Source organism: Carlito syrichta, unplaced genomic scaffold, assembly GCF_000164805.1.
Source record: "Carlito syrichta isolate Samal-C Ts95f unplaced genomic scaffold, Tarsius_syrichta-2.0.1 Scaffold127890, whole genome shotgun sequence".
Lineage (NCBI taxonomy): Eukaryota > Metazoa > Chordata > Mammalia > Primates > Tarsiidae > Carlito > Carlito syrichta.
Window position 1 is genome coordinate 29,180 of NW_007071986.1, and position 26,815 is coordinate 55,994.

At 39.8% G+C, this 26,815-nt stretch overlaps 1 protein-coding gene across 1 annotated transcript in view; it reads right to left on the minus strand.

Annotated features, from left to right (window-relative positions):
- LOC103250289 (catenin alpha-2) overlaps positions 1–26,815 on the minus strand; it is a gene marked incomplete at its 3' end in the record, with an annotated part of 499,717 nt that overhangs the window by 25,405 nt on the left and 447,497 nt on the right. Inside the window, exon 2 of the mRNA XM_008048879.1 lies at positions 1,982–2,062. Within this exon, the coding sequence (XP_008047070.1) occupies positions 1,982–2,062 (81 nt within the window). The remainder of the gene's footprint in view (positions 1–1,981; positions 2,063–26,815) is intronic.

Below are 26,815 nucleotides of genomic sequence, written 5' to 3' on the forward strand. Positions count from 1 at the left end.
TTGAAGGGAGTTGAGGGTGCTAGTTCCTGGATATAAAAACACAATCCCTACTGAGAACAAAAGATCAGGGATTTGTGAGGACTCGTTCATAAATTTCATCTGGTTGACAATCTAGCCAAAGGCAAGTCCTGCAGATGTCCTCTCAGTGCTTTTAAAATCTATGATGATCAGGCATTAGGACCTCTGGCAGAGGAAATGAATGAGAATTTTCTTGGACTCATACAGCTCAAAAAAGAACTTAAGGATCTAGTTTGGTTTTCTACTTTCACAGATAAGAAAAGGAGACCTAAGATGAGGGATCCACCATCACATTGCCAGTGTAATGGCCAAGATAGCACTAAAACCCAGAGCTTCAGATACAGATTCAATGTTTTTCATTAAGCTCCATCCCAGTTCCTACTATCCATATCATGTTGTATTAGAGAGATGGAAGAGGGCAAGGAGAGGCAGATCCAACTATTTATCTATTTGGCATTACTTACTATTGCTTAACAGAGCAATGTTTTATTCTGTCTTATTTCAAGGGAAAAGAAGGAAGAAAGAAAAGAAGGAAGAAAGGAAAGAAGGAAGGAGGAAGCAAGGAAGGAAGGAAGAAAGAAAGGAGAAAGGAAGGAAGGAAAGAAGGAAAGAAGGAAGGGAGGAAGGAAGGAAGGAAGGAAGGAAGGAAGGAAGGAAGGAAGGAAGGAAGGAAGCAAAGAGAAGAGAAGAGAAAACAAAATCCTTTCATCAAAAGGACTTGCTAGCTGGGAAATCAAACTAGAGTCTTCATCAAACTAGAGTCTGCATGTTCCAGAACTAACTAGGGTTATCTTCTGAAGGACACTAGCTCAAGTGTGTCTACACCTTCAGATGACATCTTGAAGAAAGCACATAAGCTCTCCAGCTGTAATGAGAAGTGATGTGCTCCTCTCATTCAAGTCATTCTAAAACGTTTCTTGGCCATTCTTGTCCGGCATCTTGCTAATCTTGTCTGTACTTAACACACTGCAGGAGTGAATACTAGATATGGCCGTGCTAACCCAGCTTTTCCAGCTGCATAAAATATAGTAGGTAATGCCACGGTAGTGGTTGTTCAAGTTCACTGATACAATAAACACTTAATGAGTAAGATGGGCATATGGCCAAAGCTACTAGCAGGAGGTAGGATGCCTCTCAAGCAGAAGTCAAGGAGGGCTTATATTATAACTCATTGGATGGTAGAATCTCTTCTAAAGAAAGAATACTACCAAAGAAAGTGGAGTCCATAATGAAAACATATCAAACAGGGTCCCAAGGCAACATTGGTGTTTATATGACACTTTCAAGGTGAAGTGTCCTCCCACTTCAAACAAATGATGCCATTAACTATTTAAATCATCCAACACACTCTCCTTGCTTTAATTCTTTGCTTCCCAAACAACCAGCTGATAAGCAAACTTACCTCTAGTCCCCAACGGAATAATAACACTGGGTCAGAGATCTAAATGAACCCATCAGATTAAGAGTTGTACTTCTCAAATAAATAAACAGCTGCACACAACTAATAGCGCTCTGGTTTACCATTGAATGCCTTGAGAGTTTGATACGTAAGAATCAGCAAAAATCAGACACAAGCTCCTAGCATATCTCGATTTAAAAAACTGAAAACCAGTGTAACCCCTTTGGGTCCCCTCCCACTGTGGGAGCTTTTCTGTCCTCTCAATAAATCCTACTTTAAAAAATAAAATAAAATAAAAAATAAAAAACTGAAAAACAGATGTAGGAGGTAGTGAATTCACCCAATCTCCACCTAGGCAGATTGTTTCTGGGAGTGAGAGTCTGTCCTCCCAGGGGCTGTTTCTTTCCTGGCAGCTGGCACGTCTCTCTGCCCTTGCTAAAACGTGTCTACGTGTATGTAGATAACAACTTGAACATCAGAGCTAAGAAGGTACCTTGAACAGGGGACATTATTGGAAATCACAACTAAGTATTATGCACTTAAAGTAAAAATAAAAAATGGTACCTGTCTCCTCAGGTCTCTTGTTTTCTTGGTCATCTTATCAATTGCAATGTTTAGAGGATCTCCCTTTTCTTTTCTTCCAGTCTGTTAGAAAAGAAAAATAATTTCTGGTTTAGAAAATTCAATGTTAGAGACTTTAATCACTTTTTTAAATTTCAGGAAAACAGTGGAGTTGTAGAATTCCATCAGTTTTTAAAAGGATTATTTTCAACAGATAGGTAACATGATTTGGTCTCTAAAGTTGTTTCCTTTTTTGCCAAAATAACAATGAAAACTGATCAAAATCAATACATTCTCAGGATGGCTACACATATGTCCATATGCAGCTCTATGCAAATCTGTGTTTTCTTCCCTTCTCCAGACAGCAATTAAGTAAACACAATAAGAATGCTTTGATTTTGCCTTCAAATACAAACACTTTCTGCTTTTCTATTGTGTAAGCACACTTCTGAATAGAAGATAACTAGGTGACAACTAAATAGAAAAGTATTTTAAGTAAATCATCAAAATTCATTATTTTGTACCAATATTTCATAGGCCATATTGCAACTTCTGTACCAAAATCAAAAGAGATGCTTTACCAGAAAATACAGTGCTTCTAATCTCCGTTCCGTCATGCGGCAGAATGCTAAACACAATAATAAGCAGCCCACAGCTTGTGGTCGTGAGGAAAATTTCCCTTATGACTATAATAGGCAGAGGTAGAGGAAAGAGAGTATTCCTTAATAAATTATTCACTTGGAAATTTCACTAGTTTCTTGTTTCTGTTCCTTTTTCTCCCCCCTGTTTTTTGTGGGTATAGAAAAACAATTAAAACCAAACAAAACAGAATCTCCATTGTATTTTTTAAAACAGCAACAAGATTCTCATGGCTGAAAAGTTCTGTAGACTTTATGGGTGGCATTATCTTCCCTTTAAGAGAAAAATGTTTTCAAACACCTTGTCACATGGATTAAATTATTTAAACTTCAGTCAAACACCTACCAATTGATTTATGTATGGTCCTAGTGGCAAGTTAACTTTTGTTCCATGCTCAGTCTTAGTAAAAGACTGGTCTCTGCAGGAACTTACACATATGATGAAACTAGATTCCAGGTCATAAGTTGCATCTAATGAGATAATATGTTTGAGGACCCATAGAAATTACTGTCCAACAGATTTCTAAATGTTCTCTTTCAGTTACAAAATCCTGGACAAACAAAGCTGATACATGCACGCCAACTCTGCATGGCTGGGTTTAAAGTAATCACTCTTCTCTACAACTTGTTTAATTAACCATTTTTTCAAAAACAAATGTCTGATGCATAGCCCTGTAGGGTTTTCATTACAAAGCAAACAAAGGCATTATGTACATATATTTTTAGTCATCTGAAATCCTACAAGTCCCGACTGGATGTGGTGGCTCGCACTTGTCATCGTATCATTTTTGGGAGTCCGAGGTAGAAGAATCGCTTGAGATCAGAGTCTGAGGCCAACCTGGGCAACATAACGAGGCCCTGTCTCTATGAAAAATTTAAAATATTAGCCAGGTGTGATGGCGTGCCTATAGTCCTAGCTACTTGAGAGGCTGGGGCAGGAGGTCCCTGGCGCCCAGGAGTTCAAGGTTACAGTGAGCTATGATCTAACCACCACACTCCAGCCTGGTATCAGAGCTAGACTCTGTCTATAACCACTAAACTAAAATTCTAACAGTTCCCATCATCCTTTTCCACTTTCTAAACTCATACACTGACTCTTTCAGATGTACACACCGAGGATTGCAAGTAGAAAGGGCTTAAAATAACCTGGCTAATATTCTACAACTTTTTGAAATATTAGCCCACAACTAGCTCCAAGAAAGTAAAAGTGCATGAAACAGAATAATGGGCCACTTTATCTTTCAAGAGAATGTGGCTGCCTAGCAAGTATGGCTTCCATGCCCGGCCACTCCACATCAGCCACCAATGGCTTTTCCTTTTCTGTTAGCTCTCTCCTTGCAAATAGGAAGTTTCCCATCAAAATATAGGATAGCTTTATGGAGGTCTAGACCATGATCATTCTGAGAATCATGATTTCCCATGCCCTTTCCATTTATGAGAGTAATAAAAACTTACTTTAGAAAATTACCCTTGCCAGGAGCAAAGGCTCATACATGTAATTCTAGAACTTTGGGAGGCTGAGGTGGGAGGATTTCTTGAGACCAGAGGTTCAAGATCACCCTGGGCAACAAATCAAGACCCCATCTTTAAAAAAACAGAAAAATTAGCCGTGCATGGTGGCATACTCCTATAGTTCCAGCTACTTGGGAGGCTGAGGCAGCAGGATCGCCTGAGCCCGGGAGTTTGAAGCTGTGGTGAGCAGTGACCATGCAACGCCATTCCAGCCTGGACAATAGAGTGAGACCCTGCCATAAAAAAAATCTTTTGTGAATAAATAAATTATTTAATAAAAATTGTGAGTCAATATTGTCAAGATGTCCATTCTACCCAAGGCAACCTACAGCTTCAATTAGATTACTAATATCATTTGTCTCAGACCAGGAAACAACAATACAGAAATTCACATACAAACAAAAAAGAGCACGAATAGCCAAAACTATCCTCAGCAAAAAGGAGTAAAGTAGGAGGTATCACACTTCCATATTTTAAACTTTACTACAGGGCTACAGTAACCAAAGCAAGAATAGACATTGTTGTTGGTACAACTGGCACATAGACTGGTATTGGTATAAGAATAGGCACATAGATCAATGGACTAGGACAGAGTTTCTGTCTCTCAACCAACTCATCTCCAACAAAGCCACCAGTAATAACCACTGGGGAAAGGAGACCATATTTAGCAAATGGTGCTGGGAAAACTGGCTAACCACATGCAGAAGAATTAAACTGGACCCCTACCTATCACCATATACAAAAATCAACTCTAAGTGGTTCAAAGACCTAAATATAAAACTTTAAGCTATAAGAATCCTACAAGACAATATAGGGAATACTCTTATCCACATCAGAGTAAGCAGTGAATTCTTGACCAAATTCCCAAAAGCGAATGCCATGAAAACTAAGACAAGTGGGACCTCATCAAACTGAAAAGCTTTTGCACAGCAAAAGTAACCATCAAGAAAGTGGGGAGACAACCCACAGAATGGGAAAAATATTGGCAAACTATGTATCTGACAAAGATCTAACATCCAGGATCTACAAGGAACTCAGACTGGCAGAAAGGAAAAAAATAAAAAACCCTATCCTATTAAAAAGTGGAAAAGGGTGTGAATAGATACTTTTCAAAAGAAGAGATACAAGCAGCCAACATATACATGAAAAAATTCTCAGCTTCAATAATCATCAGAGAAAGGCAAATCAAAACTACAACGAAATACTACCTAACTTCAGTAAGGAAGACCATCATTAATAAATCAAAACACAACAGTTGCTGGCAGGGGTTCAGAGAAAAGGGAACACTTCTGCACTGTTAGTGGGAGTGCAAGCTATTTCAACCTCTATGGAAAGTATTGTGGTAATTCCTAAAAGAACTAAAAATTGACCTTTCATACAAACCAGCAATCCCTCTCCTGGGAATATACTCAGAGCAATATAAATCATTCTACCAAGAAGACACTTGTATATGCATGTTTAGAGTCATACTATTCACAATAGCAAAAACATGGAACCAACCCTACTGCCCATTGAAAGTGAACTGAATAAAGAAAATGTGGTACATATACACGATGGAGTATTACACAGTCATAAAGAACACAATGATGGACTTCGCAGAACACTAGATGGAGTTGGAAATCTTCATACTCCATGATATATTATGGAAACAAAGAACCACTCATAGTGGGATCTGAACATCAATCACATTAGCATAAGGGAGAGATCAGCAGTCACTGGGCACTGCCAGGGAAGGCAGCTATGGATGGAGGGGTGGGGGCATGTAACAAAACAAATGGTACCTGGTCCCACACCAGGGGAAGTGAGGGCCAGCTGGAGGCCCAAACATCACCTGCATGCAGCCCACTTGTGTCGTTAATACTTACTTGTACCCCACATCTCTGTAATAAAATAATTTTTTAAAAGCCTACTTTTTGTAAAAGAATAAATAAATACAAGTTATTAATTTGGTTTAAAATATGGCTACAATAGAAAGACAGTAATAGGCCAGGCGCAGTGGCTCAAGCCTGTAATCCCAGCACATTGGGAGGCCGAGGCAAGAGGATTGCCTGAGCTCAAGGGTTCGAGAACAGCGTGGGCAACTTGGTGAGCCCTTGTCTCTAAAATAAATTAAAAAATAAGCCGGGCATGATAGTACTTACCTGTAGTTTCAGCTACTTGGAAGGCGGAGGCAGAAGGATTACCTGAGCCCAGCAGGTCGAGGCTGCGGTGGTCGTGAGCATGCCACTGCACTACAGCCTGGGCAACAGAGTGAGACTCCAACTCAAAAAATATATATATATAAAAAAAAGAGAGAGTAGTTTGCTGAATTTTCATCGTGGAAAAAAAATATCGAGATAGTTTGGATACACAAAATAATTACTGAGTGAATATAAGTGCTGGATCCTAGACTCAGTCCATACTGCCAGAGTCCTGTCTTTACCACCATTTTACAAAGGAGAAAAATGGGAGTCCAGCAGACCTGGGACTGGAGTGAAAAAAGTGAGACATTCAACTCAGGTATCCAATTTACAGGGGGCACCAAGGAACTCAGTCATCAAGATCAATGTTATTTTAAAAAGTCAAAACTGATGCAAAAAAAAAAAATCCATGTTGAACAAAACATCAAAATTTTAAATAAAGACCGGTGCCGACAGCTAGAACTGGCATAGGGTGAATGAGGTGAGTCCTGCAAGAACAGCCACCCGATTATATTTTTCCATTTTAAACATGAACAAATTGAGGGATGGACTTATTCTTTAAAAATCATGGTGTATCTGAAATTCATTTTTAACCGAGCATCCTGCATCTTTATGCACTCAGTCTGGCCACCCTACCCCATGGGATAACAGTCCTGCTCAAGATTGTAACTGGAGTTCTTACAGACACACGTGGAAACCTTGGTAGCTCCATTCTGTGAGCAGAAGGGCAACAAGGGATTCTGTATCCCACCTGGCATCCATATCCTGCAACTGTAAAACATACATCCCTTTGGCGCGAGGCATCACGTTAGTCACTGTGAGGAACACACAAAAAGTGAGAGACACAGTTTTCCCCATCAAAGAGCCTCTGATACAGGTTCGTGAGAACCCTAATACTAACAAATATGCACATAGTCTGGCACTCTAAGGGCTGAGTTGCTCAGAAGAGGGAGAAGACATGGCATTGGGAAGTCAAGAAATCTCACAGAGGGAAAGAGAAAATTTGCTTAAGCCCTGGGTGAGATTAGAATAGGAAAGAGAGAGACACTGAGTGGATGAGCCAGGTTTTTCTCCATGACGGGAAGGGATCAGTTTGACCAGCTGTAGACGCAAGTTGTTTTTCTAAGAGATTCTTTATGGTGTACTTACTGTTTGACTATATTTTGATCTGCAAGCCCAGAGAATTTACATTCTTATTCTAAGTCATTACTGTTGGTATTGTGAGTGTGTAATATTTGTGATCCTGGGTTTCTTTCGCCTCCGAGTCTTTGGCCAAAAGTAACTCAGAAATACAATTGACTAAAGTGCAGTTTCTGTTGTCACTGTTTATGGAGAGTGAGAACTGTTAAATTAAGCACTGGAGGTTAGGAAATTTGAGCTGCTGACCAGAATAGATAATTAATTGGCCCGTTGCTAGCTCCAACTTCTTTAAAAAAGGTATTTGTGCAGGAATGACAGTGGTAGCCTGTCAACGCCCAGATTTGCCCAGCACTTGGGGACATGCAAGCCATCGTGCCATACTTTCCCCAGCTCTGTATGTCTTAAGGTAGACGTAATTTTAAATTCTTGCCTAAATTGGATAGGAAGCCAGTCAGAGAGAGAGAGAGAAGAGAAGAGAAGATGGGAGGGGAGGGGAGGAGACGGGAGGAGAGAGGAGGGGAGGACTTGCCTCCTGGCATCCACCCCCTATTATTAGTCCTCATGATCCAGGACTGACAATTCATCCCATTTTTTTCAGTGTCTGACTTTTGTCACAAGCACAATGGATAACATAATATACGCTCTGTCTTCTTTTCAAGGTTAGCAGGACGATCAATCACGGTGTCAATGGGCTGGAAACAATAAAAGGCATTAACAGTATTCAGGGTAATTAGGAGAGTATTTCTGCTATTTAAAAAAATGAAAGAATTGATTCAGAAACTACATAGAAACTATTTTTGGATCACCTGTATTTCTGCTTTCTTCATTCAGGCAGATAATGTATGAAAACCTTGACGAAAACTAGAACCCTTGAAGGAAAATTTCTCTCTTTTAGGAAGGAATATTTGGGGCAGTTCATTTTAAAGAGACAATCAGTCTGGGACATTTCTAAGAGGTAAAATAAGGGGCAGAAACTCCAACTCAGTTTTTTTCTATAGTAGGTTCTTGGACACCTTTGTTTCATAACTAAGAATTTGATCATCATGAATAAATTCTAGTTCTCAGGAAATCAACCAGTAGCCTCGCCCAAGTCTCCATCCCGACCCTCCAGTCTCTATGCATGAAAAATAGCTTAACAAACTGAAGTAAAAGAAGCTCCAGGTTTTTATTTTGACATCATCACCTAATAATAAAACCAAAGTGTGTGGTGTTAAGTCAGTGATCCAATTATTCCTTGCCTTTGCTGAGCAGAAAGAAACAAAAGCCAGTTGTAACCACTCTCTGCCAGTAAACTACCTGAGTGATCTGCCAGCTTCTCCAGACTCAAGGCTTGTCATTTGTAGAATACAGGGGCCAGACACGAGCTATGGTATCATGAAGATGGGAGCCAGAAAACCCACTGAAAGCATGTAACCACATTTCCCTATTATAGGGAAGCAGTTATGGCACTACAGAAAGTGCTGGAAATTGACAGGCAGTCGAAGTATTCTCATCTCTATGTGGGTAAGTGCTTGCTTCCTGGGATTATTGAGAACATTAAAAGAGACAGGATCTGTAATGTGTTTGGCACAGTACCTGACCAGAAGTTAACTCAGTCGATGTTAGCTGTCTCTCTCTCCTCACCCTCTCACTCCCCTCATAGATGGAGACAGCAAAGGCTAGAGAGATGAAGGAACTAGATTCTGATCACCTGCCCCTTAGTATCTGACCAGTACCTCCAAATTTCCAGTCCAGGGCTTTTTCCCCCAATCCACACCTAAACATCTCCCATCTCTTAAATTCTAGGATCCTGTGCTTTTATAGTTTCGTGTGTTTCTCTTCAAACGCTACCAACGAAATTTCACTGTCACTTTTGACTTTTTGTCTGCCTTTTCTAAACCTGCTCCCCACTTGTCTTCCTCATCTTTACCTGAAGAGGATGAATCTGCAATGGAAATGACCATTTAATAAATATCATCATTTACAAAAGAAGACGGGTGGGGGCTCTCTCTCACATTGTGCAGGTACTTTTTTCAGTTGCCATCTGTTGTTCTAATGACGTGCATGTTTATTAAACTTATTTATTTTAGTCTTTGAGTGCTATTTTACAAAACACATTCGGGATAGATTCATGAGTTGAATTGATGAGAAGAAAGGGAACGCAGCTCCCAATTTGGATTTTTAATAGGGGATGCTTTCCTCTCCCATTCTCTGGGTCTAAATTCAAGTCCAGTTGGCTGAAGTATCAGATGTTAACCAGAAGACCTTCATGTTTCCAGTTTAACCCTAAACAGAAGGATTGGATCATTAATTGAAATTTTTATTTTTACAATTAATCTTCAGGAAAAGCAGAATATTTTATTTCAACATCTTTTCAAATAATACTACCCTTTGTAAAATCAAGTATTTTCCACGTTGGACAAAAATCCTTTCTCTCTCTCTCTCTCCTCCTTTTAATATATTAATATCCATTACCTTTTATGCAATTCTGAAAATGTATGCAATGTATTTATATTAACATGCTGGATAATACACAACTCTTACCAACCCCCTAATTTACAAAACAAAAAAGCAAGGAACATTAATGTATAAATCTCTGAAAATGAGTATTTCTTAAAGATTTTTCCCATCTCAGTTCTTCATCCCATCCCAAACACATAATACAGTTCTGGTGGTCAGTCATGAACGACCTGGGAATATAAATCTACCATCTCAGTGTTTCCATTGGGTCCATAATCACATATCAACCACGTTTCAGGTCACAGCGTTAATATATGGGACATGACTATAAGAAGGCAGATCTCTATCAGTCTCTTCCTTTCCCTTGACGGGATCTGTAAACTTGACTGAATGCGTGAGCCATCTTCAAAATACTGTATAGCTGTGACTCTGATATATTGGACATGTGAGGAGCTAATCAAATGCTCTATCTTCAAATTGTTGTCATTTGAAAGAAATGGAAGTCAAAATCATCATTAGAATGGCAGAAAGCAATAATATGCTGTGCACTCTATCTCCAACACATTCTGCTGCCATTTAAACCCATGATTTAGACAACAGGAGGGAGGAGAAAAGATTATCTATTGATCCAGCAGTCACCCTATCATATTTGGAGGGTTGCCTGCCTACCCTCAAACTCCACATATAGAAATAACATCCTTATGACAAATAGCACCATTATTTATAGAACCTTGAACACTTCATAATACCTTTATATTATGTGTAAATCATAGTCAGAGCCCATGGACCTTTCTAAATATTTCTTTTTCATGAGCTAAGGACATTTCTCTTAGAAAAGAAACAGGCAATATCTCTTTAGAATGAATGAAAGCTGAACAGTAACCACAAAGCAAGTCCATGATCAGGATACTCTGACCATATCACAACCAGGCATTCTTGGCCTCTGAGGTAGTCATGGAAAAGGGGAAGAGGTAAAGATAGAAAGGGAAAAGCTGATATATCTCTGACTCTTCTTTGCTGACCTTAGCAGTGCTCAAGGACAGAATCATCAATATGTAATGTGAGAATATTGGGATGATGACATTGGTGAAAACTCCAGGCCCTACTCATTAGTAGAACAATATCAGAATACACATTGGGCAACACACAAAGGGCTGGCTCAGGGGATCAAGATTAATCATTTCTGTTCTCATCCTCCTGTCAACTGTCTTAGGTTCTTTCAGTAGCAGCCCTCTAATTTTTCCTTCTGATTCTCAACTGAGGCTCTCTGGCCAGGAGATAAATTTATGATAACACCCAAACCTGAATCAGCTGTAGAGTTGCGAGTTGTAGGTGGAATTATTAGGAAGGAAACATTTTTCCCAGTGGGACTGATAAATGGTAGTAGATGAACTTTGAGCTACTTGGGGAGTCTCCAAAAATAGACCCCCCTCCAAAAAAAAAAAAAAAAGCATAGAGAAAGAGGGGAAGAAAGAGAAAGATAGGAACAAAAAGGAGAAATTATGAGAAAAATTAAGACAAGAAAGAGATGACAAACTTGAAAGAAGGGAATTTAAGGGAAGAGAAGGGAAGGAAAAAGAAGTCAACTTTAGAGTCAAACCAATGGTTCACATTTCTCTCTTAGTTTATTTGATCTATTATAACAAAAATACCATAGACTGGGTAGCTTAGTACAACAGAAAATTATATCTCAAGGTTCAGGAGGCTGGGAAATCTTAATTCAAAGCACCTCAGACTCAGTGTCTTATGAGAGCCCACTTCCTTGTTCATAGAAGGCCATCTTCTCCCAATGTGTTCGTGTGGTCGAATGGTCAAGGAAGTTCTTTGAGGATAGTTACCCCATTCAGAAAATCTCCATCCTCTTGATATAATCACATACCAAAGGCTCCCACCTCCAAATACCTTCACATTGGGCATTAGGTTTCAACATTTGAATTTTGAGAGGATACAAGCATTCAATATATAATACACACTAACCTTTAAATAATTGTTTTGTTTATCATTATATCCTCAGAGTCTGTAGTTGTACCCGGCACATAGTAGGCATTCAATAAATTTTATCCAATCAATTAATAAAATGGTTGGCCTCCTCAATTCAGTTATAACTAAAGCCATAAATATCTATCAATAGAGTACCTGATGTCATGAGTTAATAAATTCCTTTATGTTTGTGAATGTTGGATTTCTGTCATTTACAACCAAAACAATCTTCATTAAATCAGAGATCTTAAAATACTAAGCCACAATAATTTGAAAACAGAGTGTAGCAGAGAGAGTCCTTGGGATGGACACAGCTTGGCGCACTGCCTAGGTTTTAGCAAGCATTCAGGTTGACTCACAGGGTTTTCCCCAGCACTAATCACTGGCCCAGTTCTAAATCCTAATATCATATTTCTCCCCTAAAGCTAGTTAGTCATTAACTGCTGGAGACCAGCTTCAGCCGGGTTCAGGGTACCCCAAAGGTGGAGAAGACGTCGGCGATTGGGGGGAAGAAGAGAGAAAGAAAGAGACTGGACTCCAGTCTAGTGCAGAAGCGAATGAGTGTTATTGGGAATTACAACGGGTCTTTTATACACAAAGTCAGATGTGGGGGGGGCGTCCCCCACCCACCAGAAACCTTAATCCATGAAAACTTAATCAATGATTGCCTTTAAACCCTTTTCATATGATAATCTTAAAATCCCATAACAAAGGATAACCTAATCCATGACTGACATATTCTATAAACCTTTTTCATCCTAAGCTGATTGATTTATGCCAAGTTAAACAATTTTATAGAAGCTTAAGTATTTACTTTACAAATGAAAGTGGCCCATCCCAGAATGGTTGGAATGTGGTCCAGTCCAAAGTTCACAGTGGGTTACCTGCAAGTAACCCAGCCACATTCTTTCAACAAAATGACTGTCTTCTAGAACTGTATTCTACAATTTACACCTTCAATAAATCCTAAGATCATGACCCAGAAGCCTGTGACCAATACTAAGGCTCTTAGATGTGACATGAGTTTGAATTATAAGTTGTGTGAAAGCCAAACAGTTTGTGGAAGAATGGGAGCAATGAGCTTCTAAAGTTAGCATGTGTTCATCCCAGTCTCAGAGTTTTTATGTTTTGAGTTCACAAGAGCTTAACCTGGTTAGTGCTGAGTAGAAAGGGGGAGGAAATGGGGTCAATAGCTCCCGAACGCATCCTAGTGGTCTCGGGGTCAACAGTCCTTCCTGATCCCTAATGCTCAGTGGGCCTCCGTAGCCGGCTCCCAACAATTAACCTTGAGGAATGGCCCATCAAAAAGTTTCTAGGGGTCATACAGTTCCTCAAATTCCTCTGTCTATTACACCCACCCACCCAGTAGAGATATCCTATGCCACTACCTCCTTTATTGCTTTCTTCCCCTCATCATCTTCTGTATGGCCTGCTAAGATCAAGCCTTCATTTCCTCAGCTCTAATTTTCGTATTTAGATTTTACTGGAATTCTATTTTCTATTAAATTCTTGAGCCTGCATCTTAGAATGTCAGAATCTGGTGTCTCTCCTGTAATGGCCTGCATCTCTAATTTATATGTGCTTTCTCAACAACTTACAGGCTGCCTGCCACATTATAGGCTCTTGGTGCCTGGCTGGAAGGGGCCATTACCTCTTCAACTAGCAATTCACCTAGCCAGGTTCTACCCATTCTTCAATGAATAACTCAAGATCCTCCTCCTCTGACCACACCGTTCAAGTAGTTACTATGTCAAATAATGCAGATATTTATAATACGCTATCCTGAAATATCTAATAAGTTTCCATGTGGTTGCAAAATGGAACCCAAGTTTTTTGTTGGCATTGCATGCCCAGTTCTCTCCCAGGGGACTCCAAGAAACTCTTAAGAAGTGCTCAGGAAATACTTGCTTATAGATAGAAAGATGGATAGTCCAAATATACCCCTGGGGACAGGGAATAAGCATGAAAGGGTAGACGATTTGGAAAATGTGGAGTCCTAAAAATAAATTTCACATACTTCGCCATTTGCTGATCTAAGTCATAGGAAGTAGTTGGCACCTGTGCAATGCTACAAGCCTTGCTCCTTGATTTATTTTATCAACACAGGTGTAGTCCTCAGTGATTATTTGCCAGGCAACCCTACACAGAAGACATTTTTCATCTTGCTGCCCCCAAAACTTGGGTGATGGCTAAAAGTCGGTGTTAATTAACCATGTATTCCTTCCAAGCCTGCAAGAGACCATGAACTGAGCAAACTGCTAAAAAATGCCATTTCATCTCTATAGCTGAGATGAAAGTAGCCAAGGCAAGGTGCAAATTCCCATTGATTTTACACACACACACACACACACACACACATCCTTGCTGAATAAATAATTTAAATTTCAATGAAATTTAAAGTTTCATTTCATTTTTAAGTGCATATTTCCCAAACCATTCAGCTACAGTTAAAGCTTTCAACACCTAAAAGATCCCTAGAGTCTGGCATTTTCCACCAACTTAAAAAGAGGTCAATAACCGGGTCCACATTGCCAAGAATTCACAGAAATCAGAAAATATTCAGGCAGAAAGTTACTGTAATTTCCGGAAAGCATGTCTATGTGGAATCCTCCCCCTCCCCATATACACACACAGTCTTGACCTCCTTATGCCTCATTTACCAGTGTATCAAGACCCATCTCATAGTCTAATTCCTCCATCTCTCCTCCCCTGTCCTCCCAATTCACAGGAACCCAGCCTCCTCTGAGTACCTATAGTCATTTCTACCATTTATGTGGCATTTTATAAACAGTTCTTACCTAGGAAATAATCGTCTATCGTGCAAATCTCTTGCATCGTTAATTGCATTTCAGATGCCACACTGTATACAAACATATAAGATGCATAATTACAATTCTGTATTGTTCAGAAGCTTGTCATGAATCTATGTCCTTTTTTATCAATTAGAGACACAGTCACTCAAGAACAGCAAAGTGTCAGCCCGTTGTTCTTCCGTGAAACTCTGAAGGCTCTGGCACCGTGCCTTACACAGAGTAGGTGATAAGTAAATTAGAAATACAGATATGTACAGATAAATATGTATTATACATAAATAATTAGCATTCTAGCTGTCTGACTTAATAGCATGATACGGATCTTTGGGAACAAGGCTACTTTTGTGCAGAAGAGGGACTGACAGCCGGCTGTGTCTTCACAATAGTAGAGTTATAGTGTTGCCTATTCTCATCCTCCTTCTATACTTTCTATACTCATTCCCTTTCTCTCCTACTCAAAACCTCTCTTATGCAGGAAGAACATGGAAATTCTAGGAGCCAAGGCCTTTGATGGCATGCACTGGATTAAGACATGCATACCCTTGGAAGACAAAACATAAAGAGTAAATGACTTTTATTAAAATAGTGAGAGGTGGGACTAAATAAGCTTGAAGACACTAGGAACCAAAGGGAAATGGATTTGATAAAAACCAAAGGGAAGTGGATTTGATAAAAACAGGAGATGAGAAGAACTCTGAATGGAACAAGAGAGGCATGATGTACTAGAGAACACCTGGGACCTTTCCTGTTGCCAGCACCTTAGCAAAGGAAAGTGAAGAAGGTATGTGGGGTGACAGCAGGTAGAGGAAATATAAGATTTAGGAACATCAGGGACTTTCTGCGTGCCCAGGGGCCCCAAGGATATCTCCATTCATGTGCCAAAGCCAGGGCAGTTTTGCCTGACCAGTTCAACTCCGACCTCTCTTGGTCTTTGCCAAACCCTGTGAGAACAGCTTCTTTCAATCTCCTCTTCTTCCAATCACCACTTCCCAATCGCTGTCTCAGCACCTTGCCCCTTCCCTTTAATTCTGATCACGATAAGGGAGTTAACAAAAAATAATGTTTTCTTTTTAGTTATATGGAAAGTTAAAACAACTAAAAAAATACTTCAACAATTGACACACTAACAAGCCCCAATCTAGTGCTGCTAACCTCATCGCTAGCGCATTTATGTTGATTTTTGCTTTCCAGGGATGGAGCTTATTAAGTTTTGAGCTCTTCATGAACTTCCTAAACCCATCCCCAAGGAGGAGGGGAAGAGAGGCTGCTCCCAAGCCCAGAATCTATGTCCAGGAGGCCACTTCTTGGCCAGCAGCAAGTACTCAGCATTCCTTGGGCTTAGGTGAGATGGGGGCCTCACTGAGAACATTTGGAATCTGTGTCATATTAGAACTGTCTCTTGAGGCAATCCCTCACATTGGGAACCAATGAAAACTTTATGAGGCAAAAGGATTTTTTTCAGCATGACCGTTAAAAACTAAACTAAGTAGAAAGCAGGCCGGAACCCTAGAACACATGTCTCACATCGTCCCAAATATTCCTCACTCTGGCTCCCATAAACACCATCTGCTGTATTAATTTGTAAAGAATTACAAGGTTCTTAAAATAACACTTTGCTCTCTGTAGCGTACACTGTGTCTATTAAGGAGGAGACTTGAGAGTGTGTATCACATCCAGTCAGACACAGATCTTTCTCCTTTCTATGCTGGATCTAACTGAAAGTTTACTAGGGGTGCACGAAATTTAAAGAAATGCATCATATTCTCTCCAGACCAGCTATAGGAAGAGAAGAAAAGTAACAAAACAAAATACCCACCACAAAACCTTTGCCTAGACTATAATCCTAGCGGTTTATACGTTCTCAAATTGTGTGTACATCTCCCAATTCACTGAATTTTCATGACAACACAAAGCCTTCGGGTGTAAGTCAAAAAGGCAGAACAGTCAAACTGAGAGAACTTCTTGGGAGAGAGTTAATTCTCCATGGCTGCCTTCTGGCTTCCAGGGCCTCTTTAGAGCCCTTGAGTGATGGTTGAAAGCTTCTCAGTTATTCTCTCCCTCCTCACCCACCATCTATTCACAAAGCCAGAAAAGTAGCATCTTTTCCCAAACATATATCTCAGACAACGTTGGGCTTTGGTGACTGGTTGCTAAATGCAAACTTTTAGGTGAGTTAACCCCAGGATGTGGCTGGTTAAATGGTGGTAAATGAGAAGATAGATGGGCACAATTTGCACCCTTAGACTAGAAGCTCTTGATATGTGATAGTTACTACAAACGCAGATTCCTGGTTCTTCCCTCAAGAAAATGTTTCAGCTACTCTAGAGTAGGGCCTGAAAACCTTCAATTTTTAATAATTACAGATACATTCTGAAAACAGGAGGATAGTTCAGTGGGTTTCAACCTGACTAATCATTGGATTAATCAAATCTCTCCAATTGTGACCTAGGAATCTGTATTTTCAGATTTCATTGAAATTCTGTTGATTAACCAACCTAATCTGGGAACTATGATTTTTTGCAACCATTTACTGGTAGTAAGCCTGAAATAGAGCCAAGGGTCCACAATTAAGCAATTCTGTTACATTCCCAATGAATTGGTCACTCTATCTCAAAAACAGAAGATTCTAAATGAAATCACTTAATTAAAAGAGAAAAGCCCTACTACCTGAAAAACTAAAACAACACAGGGTAGACACACATTGCCACACCATTTCAAAAAGGTCCCAGATTCCCAAAAATCCTTGCTTGTCATGGTCACATCAAATAAGGTAAGCTGGATGTGATGGACACAGAGAGCGAGGAAATTATGCCCTTACTAAGGCATAGAGCACTTAAGAAAATTTTGCAACTGGGTGCAGTGGCTCACGCCTGTAATCCCAGCACTTTGGGAGGTAGAGGGAAGAGGACTGCCTGAGGCCAGAGGTTCAAGATCAGACTGGGCAACTTCCCAAGACTTTGTCTTTACAATAAATCAGGAAAATTTAGCTGGTTATGAAGGCACACACCAATAATTCCAGCTACAAGGAAGGCTGAGGTGAAAGGATCACCAGAGCCCAGCAGATTGAGGCTGCAGTCACTGTAACATGTCACTGCATTCTAGCATGGGCAACAGAGTGAAACTCCGACTCAAAAAAAGAGAGAAAATTTTGCAAGATTCCAAAAAACAACAACAAAAACAACAGAATCCTAATCTAGGCAGTATTTCACAGCTTCTGCTGTTAAACCAAAGTCTGCACTCTCCTCATTTCCTGAAAATTGACTCCCAAGTTCCTCTTCCCATAGACCCAACCTTTCTGCTCCCCTGTAATTATGTTTCAGGCCTCAAAGAGAAGAGTTTCTCTGAGCACCCCAAAATGATCTCCTATACACCAACTCTGCCTTCCTTTCCCCATCCCGAAGCATTCTCTAGAGCCCAGATCAAGCGCTGCCGCTTCTTTACCCCAGAACCTACAGAGAATTCTCCCTTCTCCCAGCCATAATAGAGCAGCCCTTTCTGATGTCGGGCAGTGGCACCCCCTCGGACAAGTCCCTAAAGAGCCTTCTCTGGGCAAGCTGGCACTGAGTGGTCTCACCCCAAATGTCAGACATTTGGCTGTAGCTTTCCCTGTCTTCTAAGCCTTGATAAAATAGGCAGGAGTAGGAGTAAAGGTTGGTGCTTGAAGTTTCTCTGTTCACTCAGAATGAGCTGAACTGAATGAACTACTGTTACTTTCAATTAATGTCATCAGCTCTATGGAAAACTGTATTTTTAACACTGATTATAAGAAGAAACTATTGGAGTAGGTTGGCAATAACCCCTAAATTGTCTGATGATGTGTTTGTCAGTTGCATATGTAACACAGCAGAGTAAAATTAAAATGTTGTCATCGCATTTTGCATTTGAATGTGTGTGTATTTGAGAGAGTGTATGTTTGTGTGCGTGTTGCTAGTTCATCAGCCATTATCTCTTACTTGTTACTTATAAGCGACGGGTACTCTCTCCTCCAGTATAGAGGATAAACTCTGTGAAGAAGAGACCACATCGCCCTGTCTTAGGCACAATGCCCCCAAAAGAAGCTTCCTTTGTATGCAATGAAGTCTTATAATTAGTGACGGAAAAGGTGGGAGTCAAAGACTGTAGCTGTCAAGCTTCTCTTGGCAATAGATGAGAGATGAGAACATAGATCACTGAGAAAGATGAATTCCAAAACCTATCTCTTCCAGCATCTAATACCAAAGTGCTTATTTGTATCTATAGCTACCTATCTGACCATGTGCAGATATGGAAAGCCATAATGCCAGCTCCAAGGCTATCTTAGTTGCCAGAAGGCTTATGACACTAAAATTTAGAGATGGATGCTTTGATAAAGAAATCGATGTTACCTCCTCTTACATTTTCATGTTAAATAACAATGAAAATGCAATTTCCAGTCTACACCCTCCAACTTTCCTAACTTCGTGATCTTTCCCATGCCTTCCCTTCCTTCAAAGACTTTTTGAAGTACACACAAACAGACTTAAGTTATATCCTACCTACTAGCTGGGTGAGGCTGGGCACACTTTTCTAAACTCATTTAACCTCAGTCCTCATCTGTAGAAGAGTGAAAATAATGCCTAACTCAAGTTGTGAAAGTTAAATGAGATAAGGCAGGCCACATGTCTAGTTCTGAGTCTAACATGAAAATGGCATCCAGGAAGCACATTCTTCACCCTGATCCTTTCCTTTCTTCATAGTAAGTTTCTTAGGGACAGGCGCAGTGCCAAGCATCTGAACCATGGATAAATAAAAAAACAGATGGATTGAATGCCTAAGGAGAATATATTGTTTTATACGCTGGAATCCAGATTTACCAAGACTTGCCATTTGGAAATCTTTGAGCATCTGAGTGATATTTGCCACTCATGATATTTTCACCAAGTTAAAGTCTATTCATGACTCAATTCACATATGAGACAAATAAAAAAAGAAGAACCAGATATGGACATGGATATTTCACTAATACAATTTGGTTGTGAGAAATTCAAGTTCTGACAACTATAATGTCTTGTGTTAGGGAAAGATGGGGAGGAAATGTTGAGGACCAATTCCTCTTTTTCAGTTTTCCCTGGGTAATATATTCCGTGGTGAACACAACTCACTGATGATTTTAATCAAACTGAACACCTGTAAGTGCCTGGAAGAGGGAAATCCCCCAAGCATCAAGAGTGGATTCTATTTCAGTCACTCAATCAGGCATGTCAAGAAAGGGATGGCCTTGTAGAAGTGAGGAAGCCAGGTACAGCAGGTCTGACATGCCTGCCTCATGCTGATGGGGGGTCATTGAGGAAAGCTGCTAATTGCTTACACTGCAGTAAATAGGAACCTCCAGAGATGGGTCCGAGAAGCAAGGAAAAAAAACCCTTTTCCAAGTGTCCCTTCCATTATGATGCCAAGTCTAAAGATATGTAATGACTCTAGAAATTCCCTGTTGAAATGATAATAAAACTAAGAAAGACTGATGTAGATACTTACTGGCTTTTTTCTGTTACTACCAGTAGCCTATAAATGCCATGGGCTCAGAAACTTCATCTGTCTAGTTTATTCATGTTATGCATGTTTCACTAAGTCCAGTAGCTGGCATGCAGGTTCTCAATGAAGGGGTGACCTAAAAGAGTTGTCATTCTGGAAAATAGAAATCTGTTCCCTAAACAGACTGGATAGAAAGGTGGGATCCAAACCTCTGGGTGAGGGCTGGGAGAAAGAAACTCAAAGAGTTGAAAACAAACTCTGATCCCAGAGGAAATCAGTTGATCAGGGAATGTTGGATTTGGGAATTAGATATATCCATGACTCTAAATTTAAAATGGGGGAAAAAAACAAATAATGTTAGAGATGTGGGAGAGGCAAAGAAAACAGAAAAGCAAGGTACATTGATATAGTTTAAGGTTAATATTGGTTCCTTTAACTAACTGAAGACAAAGGATGGCTGAGACCTTCCCCTAAAGTATGAACTCCAACACTGTGGTGTAACCAAAGTAGAAATGAGAGACAATAGAGTGACAGGCCAGGGATCCCGTTACTATTACTGAGACAGAAGGTACTAATAGGTAGTCAAAAAAATCAGAAACCAGGAATCAGAAGAGAGATTCAAGTCCTGAGGAAATCAGTTGTACTTCTGACTTGAGGGTACATCACCATGTTAGGGATTCAAGTCCTTTCATTCCCTGTGCAAAAGCCTGACTGGTACCAAGCTCAAAGCTGCCAGGCAATCCACTCCTCCCTCCCCCATCTACACATAAACAAGCACAGAGGCAGGCAGATGACTGCCTAACTATGCATTTTCCTACCCTTCTCTTCGTCTTCATCCAGAGAGCTTCACGGTATCCTCACCTTTTCCACCCAAGTGGCCTCCCACCTGGGCATGCTCTTCAGAGTTATTCCAGCCCTCTCCTGTCCTTTGCCTCCTTGTGTTTAACCTGTTTCCCTGCTAAATGGGAAACAAAGAATGCCCAAACTAATGACCATTTAATATAGTCTGACTATAAGGACCTTGTTTTCTTAAACACAGTGACTCCAGGAATAGAACCATCAGGCTTCCATCTGGGGTGGCCTGGGTCAAGGGAGAATTTTCAGGATATGTCACACTATCCTGGCTGACTCCTGTTGTCTTGCCACCACATTCTACTTCAAACAACAGATCATCCCATATTTAATGTGTGTATTTATTGAGCACCTACATGATGATGTTGAGCCCTGTAGAGGTACGATATGGACAACATTGTGTCTCCTCTGCCCTCAAACTCATATGTTAAACTTCAGAATATTACTCTATCTGGAGATAGGGTCTGTAAAGAGGTAATTAAGCTAAAATGAGAACATTAGGGTGAGCCCTAATTCAATATGACTGACGTTCTTTACAAGATTAGGGCACAGACATACACAGAAGGAAGACAATGGAAGGGCAGATAGAGAAGATGGCCAGCTCCAAGCCAGGGAGAGAGACCTCAAAAGAAGCCACCCCTGCCAATACCTTGATCTCTGAACTCTAGTCTCCAGAAGTGTGAGAAAATATATTTCTGTTGTTAAAGTCTCCCAGGCTGCGATACTTGACTATGGTAGCCCTAGCAAACTAAGGCAGGTTACAACAGGAAATATCAGAGTATTAATCTGTTGAGGTTTGACTTCTTATTAAAATACATTACCGATTCAGGCTACAAGGAGTCCAACGAAAATAAGATGAGGACAGGTAAGGAGGGTGTGGTGGCCTCCAGAAATCTCTTGTATGACTTGTCAGAAAGCTCTTCAGTATGTCACAGCACAAGGCCTCTATCAGTTTGTCTGAATAAGGAACAAACACTATCTCACTGAACAGTTACAAAGTAGACTCCCCCAGTCTGGGAGCAGATTTCAGTCTGCCAGGCTGGCTTCCTCAGGCTTTCTCAAGCTCCTTGGGGAGCCCTGCATCTCTTATTAAAAACCTTCAGCTATTGGATGCAAAATAAATAAAGAATAAGTAAATAAAGAAAACAAGTTTCAAACCATCTTCTTAACTGGGCCTCACACATTTCTCATTTCACTAAGCAGCCCAAGACAAACTTAATTTCATGTTCTCTCACGATTTAATTCAGGTAAAAATGTGACTCCTAAGCTCTACGTGATAGCTTGCAGGTTTTTTTGATTAAGCGCTAAGGAAGTATTTTAGATAACTATCTGATCCCTATTCCCTTATGGATACATTTTTTATAATGGTGTCTTTTTCAGAGTTGGGGTTTAACACACCTGGTATTTCAAGCAAGTAGCAGGTAGCTGTGTGCTTGAGAATCATTAGTCTAAGATTGAGAAGATAATTTTAAAAGGAATGAAGAAATACATGCAAAGCTGAACTGTGGCTAGACCGCTGGTCTGGATTCATTCACTCTACCCATTAACACTGAGACTCAGAATGATCACAGTGCTGGACACTGGGGACACAGAGAGACAGTCATGGTCACTGCCTGCATAGGCTTACAGTCTAAAGCATGGTTTCATAACCTTAGCATTATTGACATTTTGAGCTGGATGATTCTTTGTGGTGCAGTGCTGTCCTATGCATTGTAGAATATTTAGTGACTTCCCTGGCCTCTACCAACTAGATACCAGTAGCTTCTTTCCCCCTAGTTATGACCACCCAAATTATCTCCAGACAATGCCAAAAACCCTAGGGAATGGGGAAGCAAAGTTATCCCTACTTGAGAATCATTGGTCTAAGACTGAGAAAGGCAATTAAAATACAGTATGATAAGTGCTATGGTACGGATATAACACACTTTGACTGAAAATAATGGTGTGATTTAAAAAAAGCTGTTTCCCTAGTGAAGAGATATAAAGACAACAGCTATTTGTTGGGTGTCTACAGTATGCCAAACACTTGACCTTGATTATTTAATTTCTGCAGAATACACATATGTTCAACACTTTACAGGTATGCTCAAAGACACAGATACGCTTGTTCAAGGTTCAAAGAGCAAGAGATGAATCAAGGATCTAACCCAGGTTCTAAACCCAAACTCAGCTAATTCTTTAGAAAAGATGGAGAGATTTTTAGAAAGAAGAACAACCTTGCTACATGAGGACGAAAGTAGTTTACAGCTTTGAAAAACACTTCTCTAATCACAGAGCTTGCATAAGGATTTTTGGAATAAGTAAATGTATGACAGAATTTAAATTGGGAGTTGGTCTAAAGCAATTAGCAGATACTCTACTGGGAAGCCTTTGGGATCCCATAGAGCCATCCTAGAGTCAGAAGAGTCCACGGGATCGCTCTGGTGTCTAGGAGTCCTCAAATACCCACATGCCAGCGAATTTCCATCTATAGATCAAATCATCTCACATCTGCATGAGTTTGTTTCACAGGTAGGTTGCTGATACTTCCAATTTGCCCCCATTGTCCTGGCATAATTAACAATAACGCCTCCTTTCACTCTCCAAAGTGCCCCAATTTGGATGACAAGTGCTATGATCACCTTATTATTAGTTCAATTAAGTCTTGAGCTGAAAAATTATTAGATCAGCTATTTATGTCATTTTATGTCATCAGATTCACCCTGTGAAAACCCGATTCATTATTTAATCATTATCTCTAATATATACACATATGCTACTTCACTCACCTGCCTAAAACATCCAATGCTAACATATCATTTACAAGATAATGTCCAAGAAGGTCCTGGACAGTTTGGCCTGTTTGGCTCTCTAATCTTATTTCCCACCCTCATTCCTAAAACAGACTGTGCTTTCATGCTTCTAGGCTTTTCCACATGGCATTCTCACTGCCTATATTCACTCCAGCATTTTGTTCAATAGCTCTGACCATTGTGGTGGAATCTGCAAATATCTTCCCTTTCACTTCTCACCTGCTTATCGAAGTTCTCGTTCAAACATTATCTTCTCTGTAAAGAACGGCTGACTTTCTCAGACACTAGTTTGTGTGTGTGTGTGTGTGTGTGTGTGTGTTTGTGTGTGTGTGTGTATGCATGCACACATGCTGCACTTCCCAATTCCTACTATTATGGTTCTTCTAATACTGTAATTTTCTGTACTATTCATATTACTACAATTTCATCATTATTTTCACATTGTTAAAGCCTTCACTGCCTGATACTTTATTACATATGTGCTGGTTTTTACCTCTGTTTCATTTCATACACAAATTTATTGATCATGACCACCATGGGTGACTGTTAAGATCAGAATTGGCCACATTTTGGGCAATCGATAGAATTTGCTAAGTCCCTGACATATGGTAGGCATATGGTTTTTGCTATGTAATGATGGAGTTCAGGGCATGCTACCCCAAAATATGACCTTGGTATCTGAGAAAACAACAGAAGCAGGAATGTTACTCTAACCTTTCCCTCACACTTCTCCCCTGAAGCAGGTCCTAAGACCTTCATTTGAGGGGTGCTCTGTTTCTACTTGAAGAAAAAGAACATTCTTATCTTTAAAGACACAGAAACACAGAGAATTTGAACAAACAGACCATTCTCAGTTTACTACAGTTTATAACCATTACATCTTGCCTTGTTTGTCTAGTCAGACTTCTGCACAACTATCTACATCTCCATCAAACCTGGCATAAAACATATATAGGCTTACCGGTTTTGCTGGGTCTTCATTTTCTTACGAAGGTTCTTATGACATGTAAAACTTATATTAAACCATATGCTTTTACCTTGTTAATCTGTCTTTTGCCATAGGGGCCTCAGCCATAAACCTAGTGGTGGGTGGGAAAAGATCTCTCTTTTCCCTTACTGTAACATATATAAGTAGGTGGCTGTGTGGTATAGTGAAAAGCCAGAATGTTTTTATCTTATTTCCCATTTTGCTTCTTTGTCTTTCTGTGAGGCCAGACAAGTCACTGAACTGTATTAGATTCCAGCTTTCTTATCTCTCAAGCAAGGTGTTAGAACCAGATAATTTTTGAGTTTTTTTCCCTCTCAATTATAAGTCATCCTTGGTCAAGGTGACATGCCATAGTCTTCTGGCTAGTTGTCAATGAATCCGCATTGACTTGGCCTTATTATGGCTGTATTTTTTTCTCTATTAAAAAAATAGTATTTTAAGTTACAAAATAGCATATGTTGAACATTGTGAATAATATTCATATGAATAAAGTAAAAAGTGAACTCTCTCTGCCATACACAGCTCTTCCTGCACTGAAATTACTGGCGATATTTCACTCAGTAGCTGTATGGATCTTTTAAAATACACACCCACAAACATACACACACAACATTCACTCAAACACATTCATATAAACAAGGTTTTTTCACTGAAATGGGATACAATTTCTATGTTTCATTCTGCTACCTCTTTCACTCAGCAATAGATCATCAGTGTTCTTCCATGTTTCACGGCAGTATCATATAAATACCTCAACCTTTTCTATGAATTCATGAAGTTTCCTATTTGGAGTGAACTATCACTTATTTGTTTCTCTATATTTTAGCATCCATGTTGCCAAATGCGTTTTCTACTGCTGTCATAACAAATTACGACAGACTTAGTGGTGTAAGACAACACATTATCTTATAGTTCCACAGGCCAGAAATCGAGGTGTTGCCAGGGCTACACTTGTTCCTGGAGGATCTAGAAGAGAATCTGTTTTCTTGCCTCTTTTCCTCACTTCTAGAAACTCCCTACATTCTTGACTTGTGCCCTCCTCCGTCTTCAAAGCTAGCAATTTAGCTTCTCTCTGCTCTGCTTCTGTGGTTACATCTTTCCCTCACTCCAATCAAGAAAGATTCTCTACTCTTCAAGACTCAAGTGGTTAGATTGGGTCCAACTGCTCATCCAAGACCTCTCTTCATCTCAAGGTCTGTCATCTTCATTGCATCTGTAAAGTCCCTCTTGTCATCTGAGGTATCATATTCACAGGCTGCAGGAATTTGTATGTGAATATCCTAGGAGAGCCATTTTTCTGCCAACCATGGTTTCAATATTTCACTTTCACAAATAATAAGACAATGAGCATCGGAGGGGTATGTCTGTAGAAGAGATTCCTGTTAGTTGGTTACTAGGTCAAAAAATATGAGAAATCTCTCTCTTAAAAAACAAACAAACAAAAAAAAAACACCCTGCCTTAATTGTAAATGGTGTTCCCAAATTTATAGAAATGTTTTGAAAATGGGGAAAACGATCCTTTGTGGTGAATCTAGAATGTTTTAAAGTCCTAGCTCGCTACACCTTGTACAGGTATGAAAGATAAGAATAAAATAGTGGGATTATCTACCAGAGCACCTATCATTCCTCTTTGGGAGCTTGATTAAGGCAGTTGTAGGAAAAATAAAATGTGTTATACAGTGGAAATAAACATTATGAGCCTATCCTCAAAATATTGCTCTGAGCCGCCTAAACTTATAGCTGTAGACAGAAGTTTAAGAAAAGTATACTACAACATCCAGGAGCACAGTCACCAGCTGACCTGGCAGCTCCAAACGCTACCAATATCCTACTATCATTCCCCATTCTCACCCATGAGGCTAGGGTTGCCATATATTATATATACATTATTTTTTTCTAAATCTAGCAAAACTATCGGCCAGTTGTAAATTCAAAACAGGCTAAAAAGAGTGTGAGATATTTAGAATATGCCCTAAATTTGGAGTTTGATGTCACAAAAGGAAAATCTGGCAT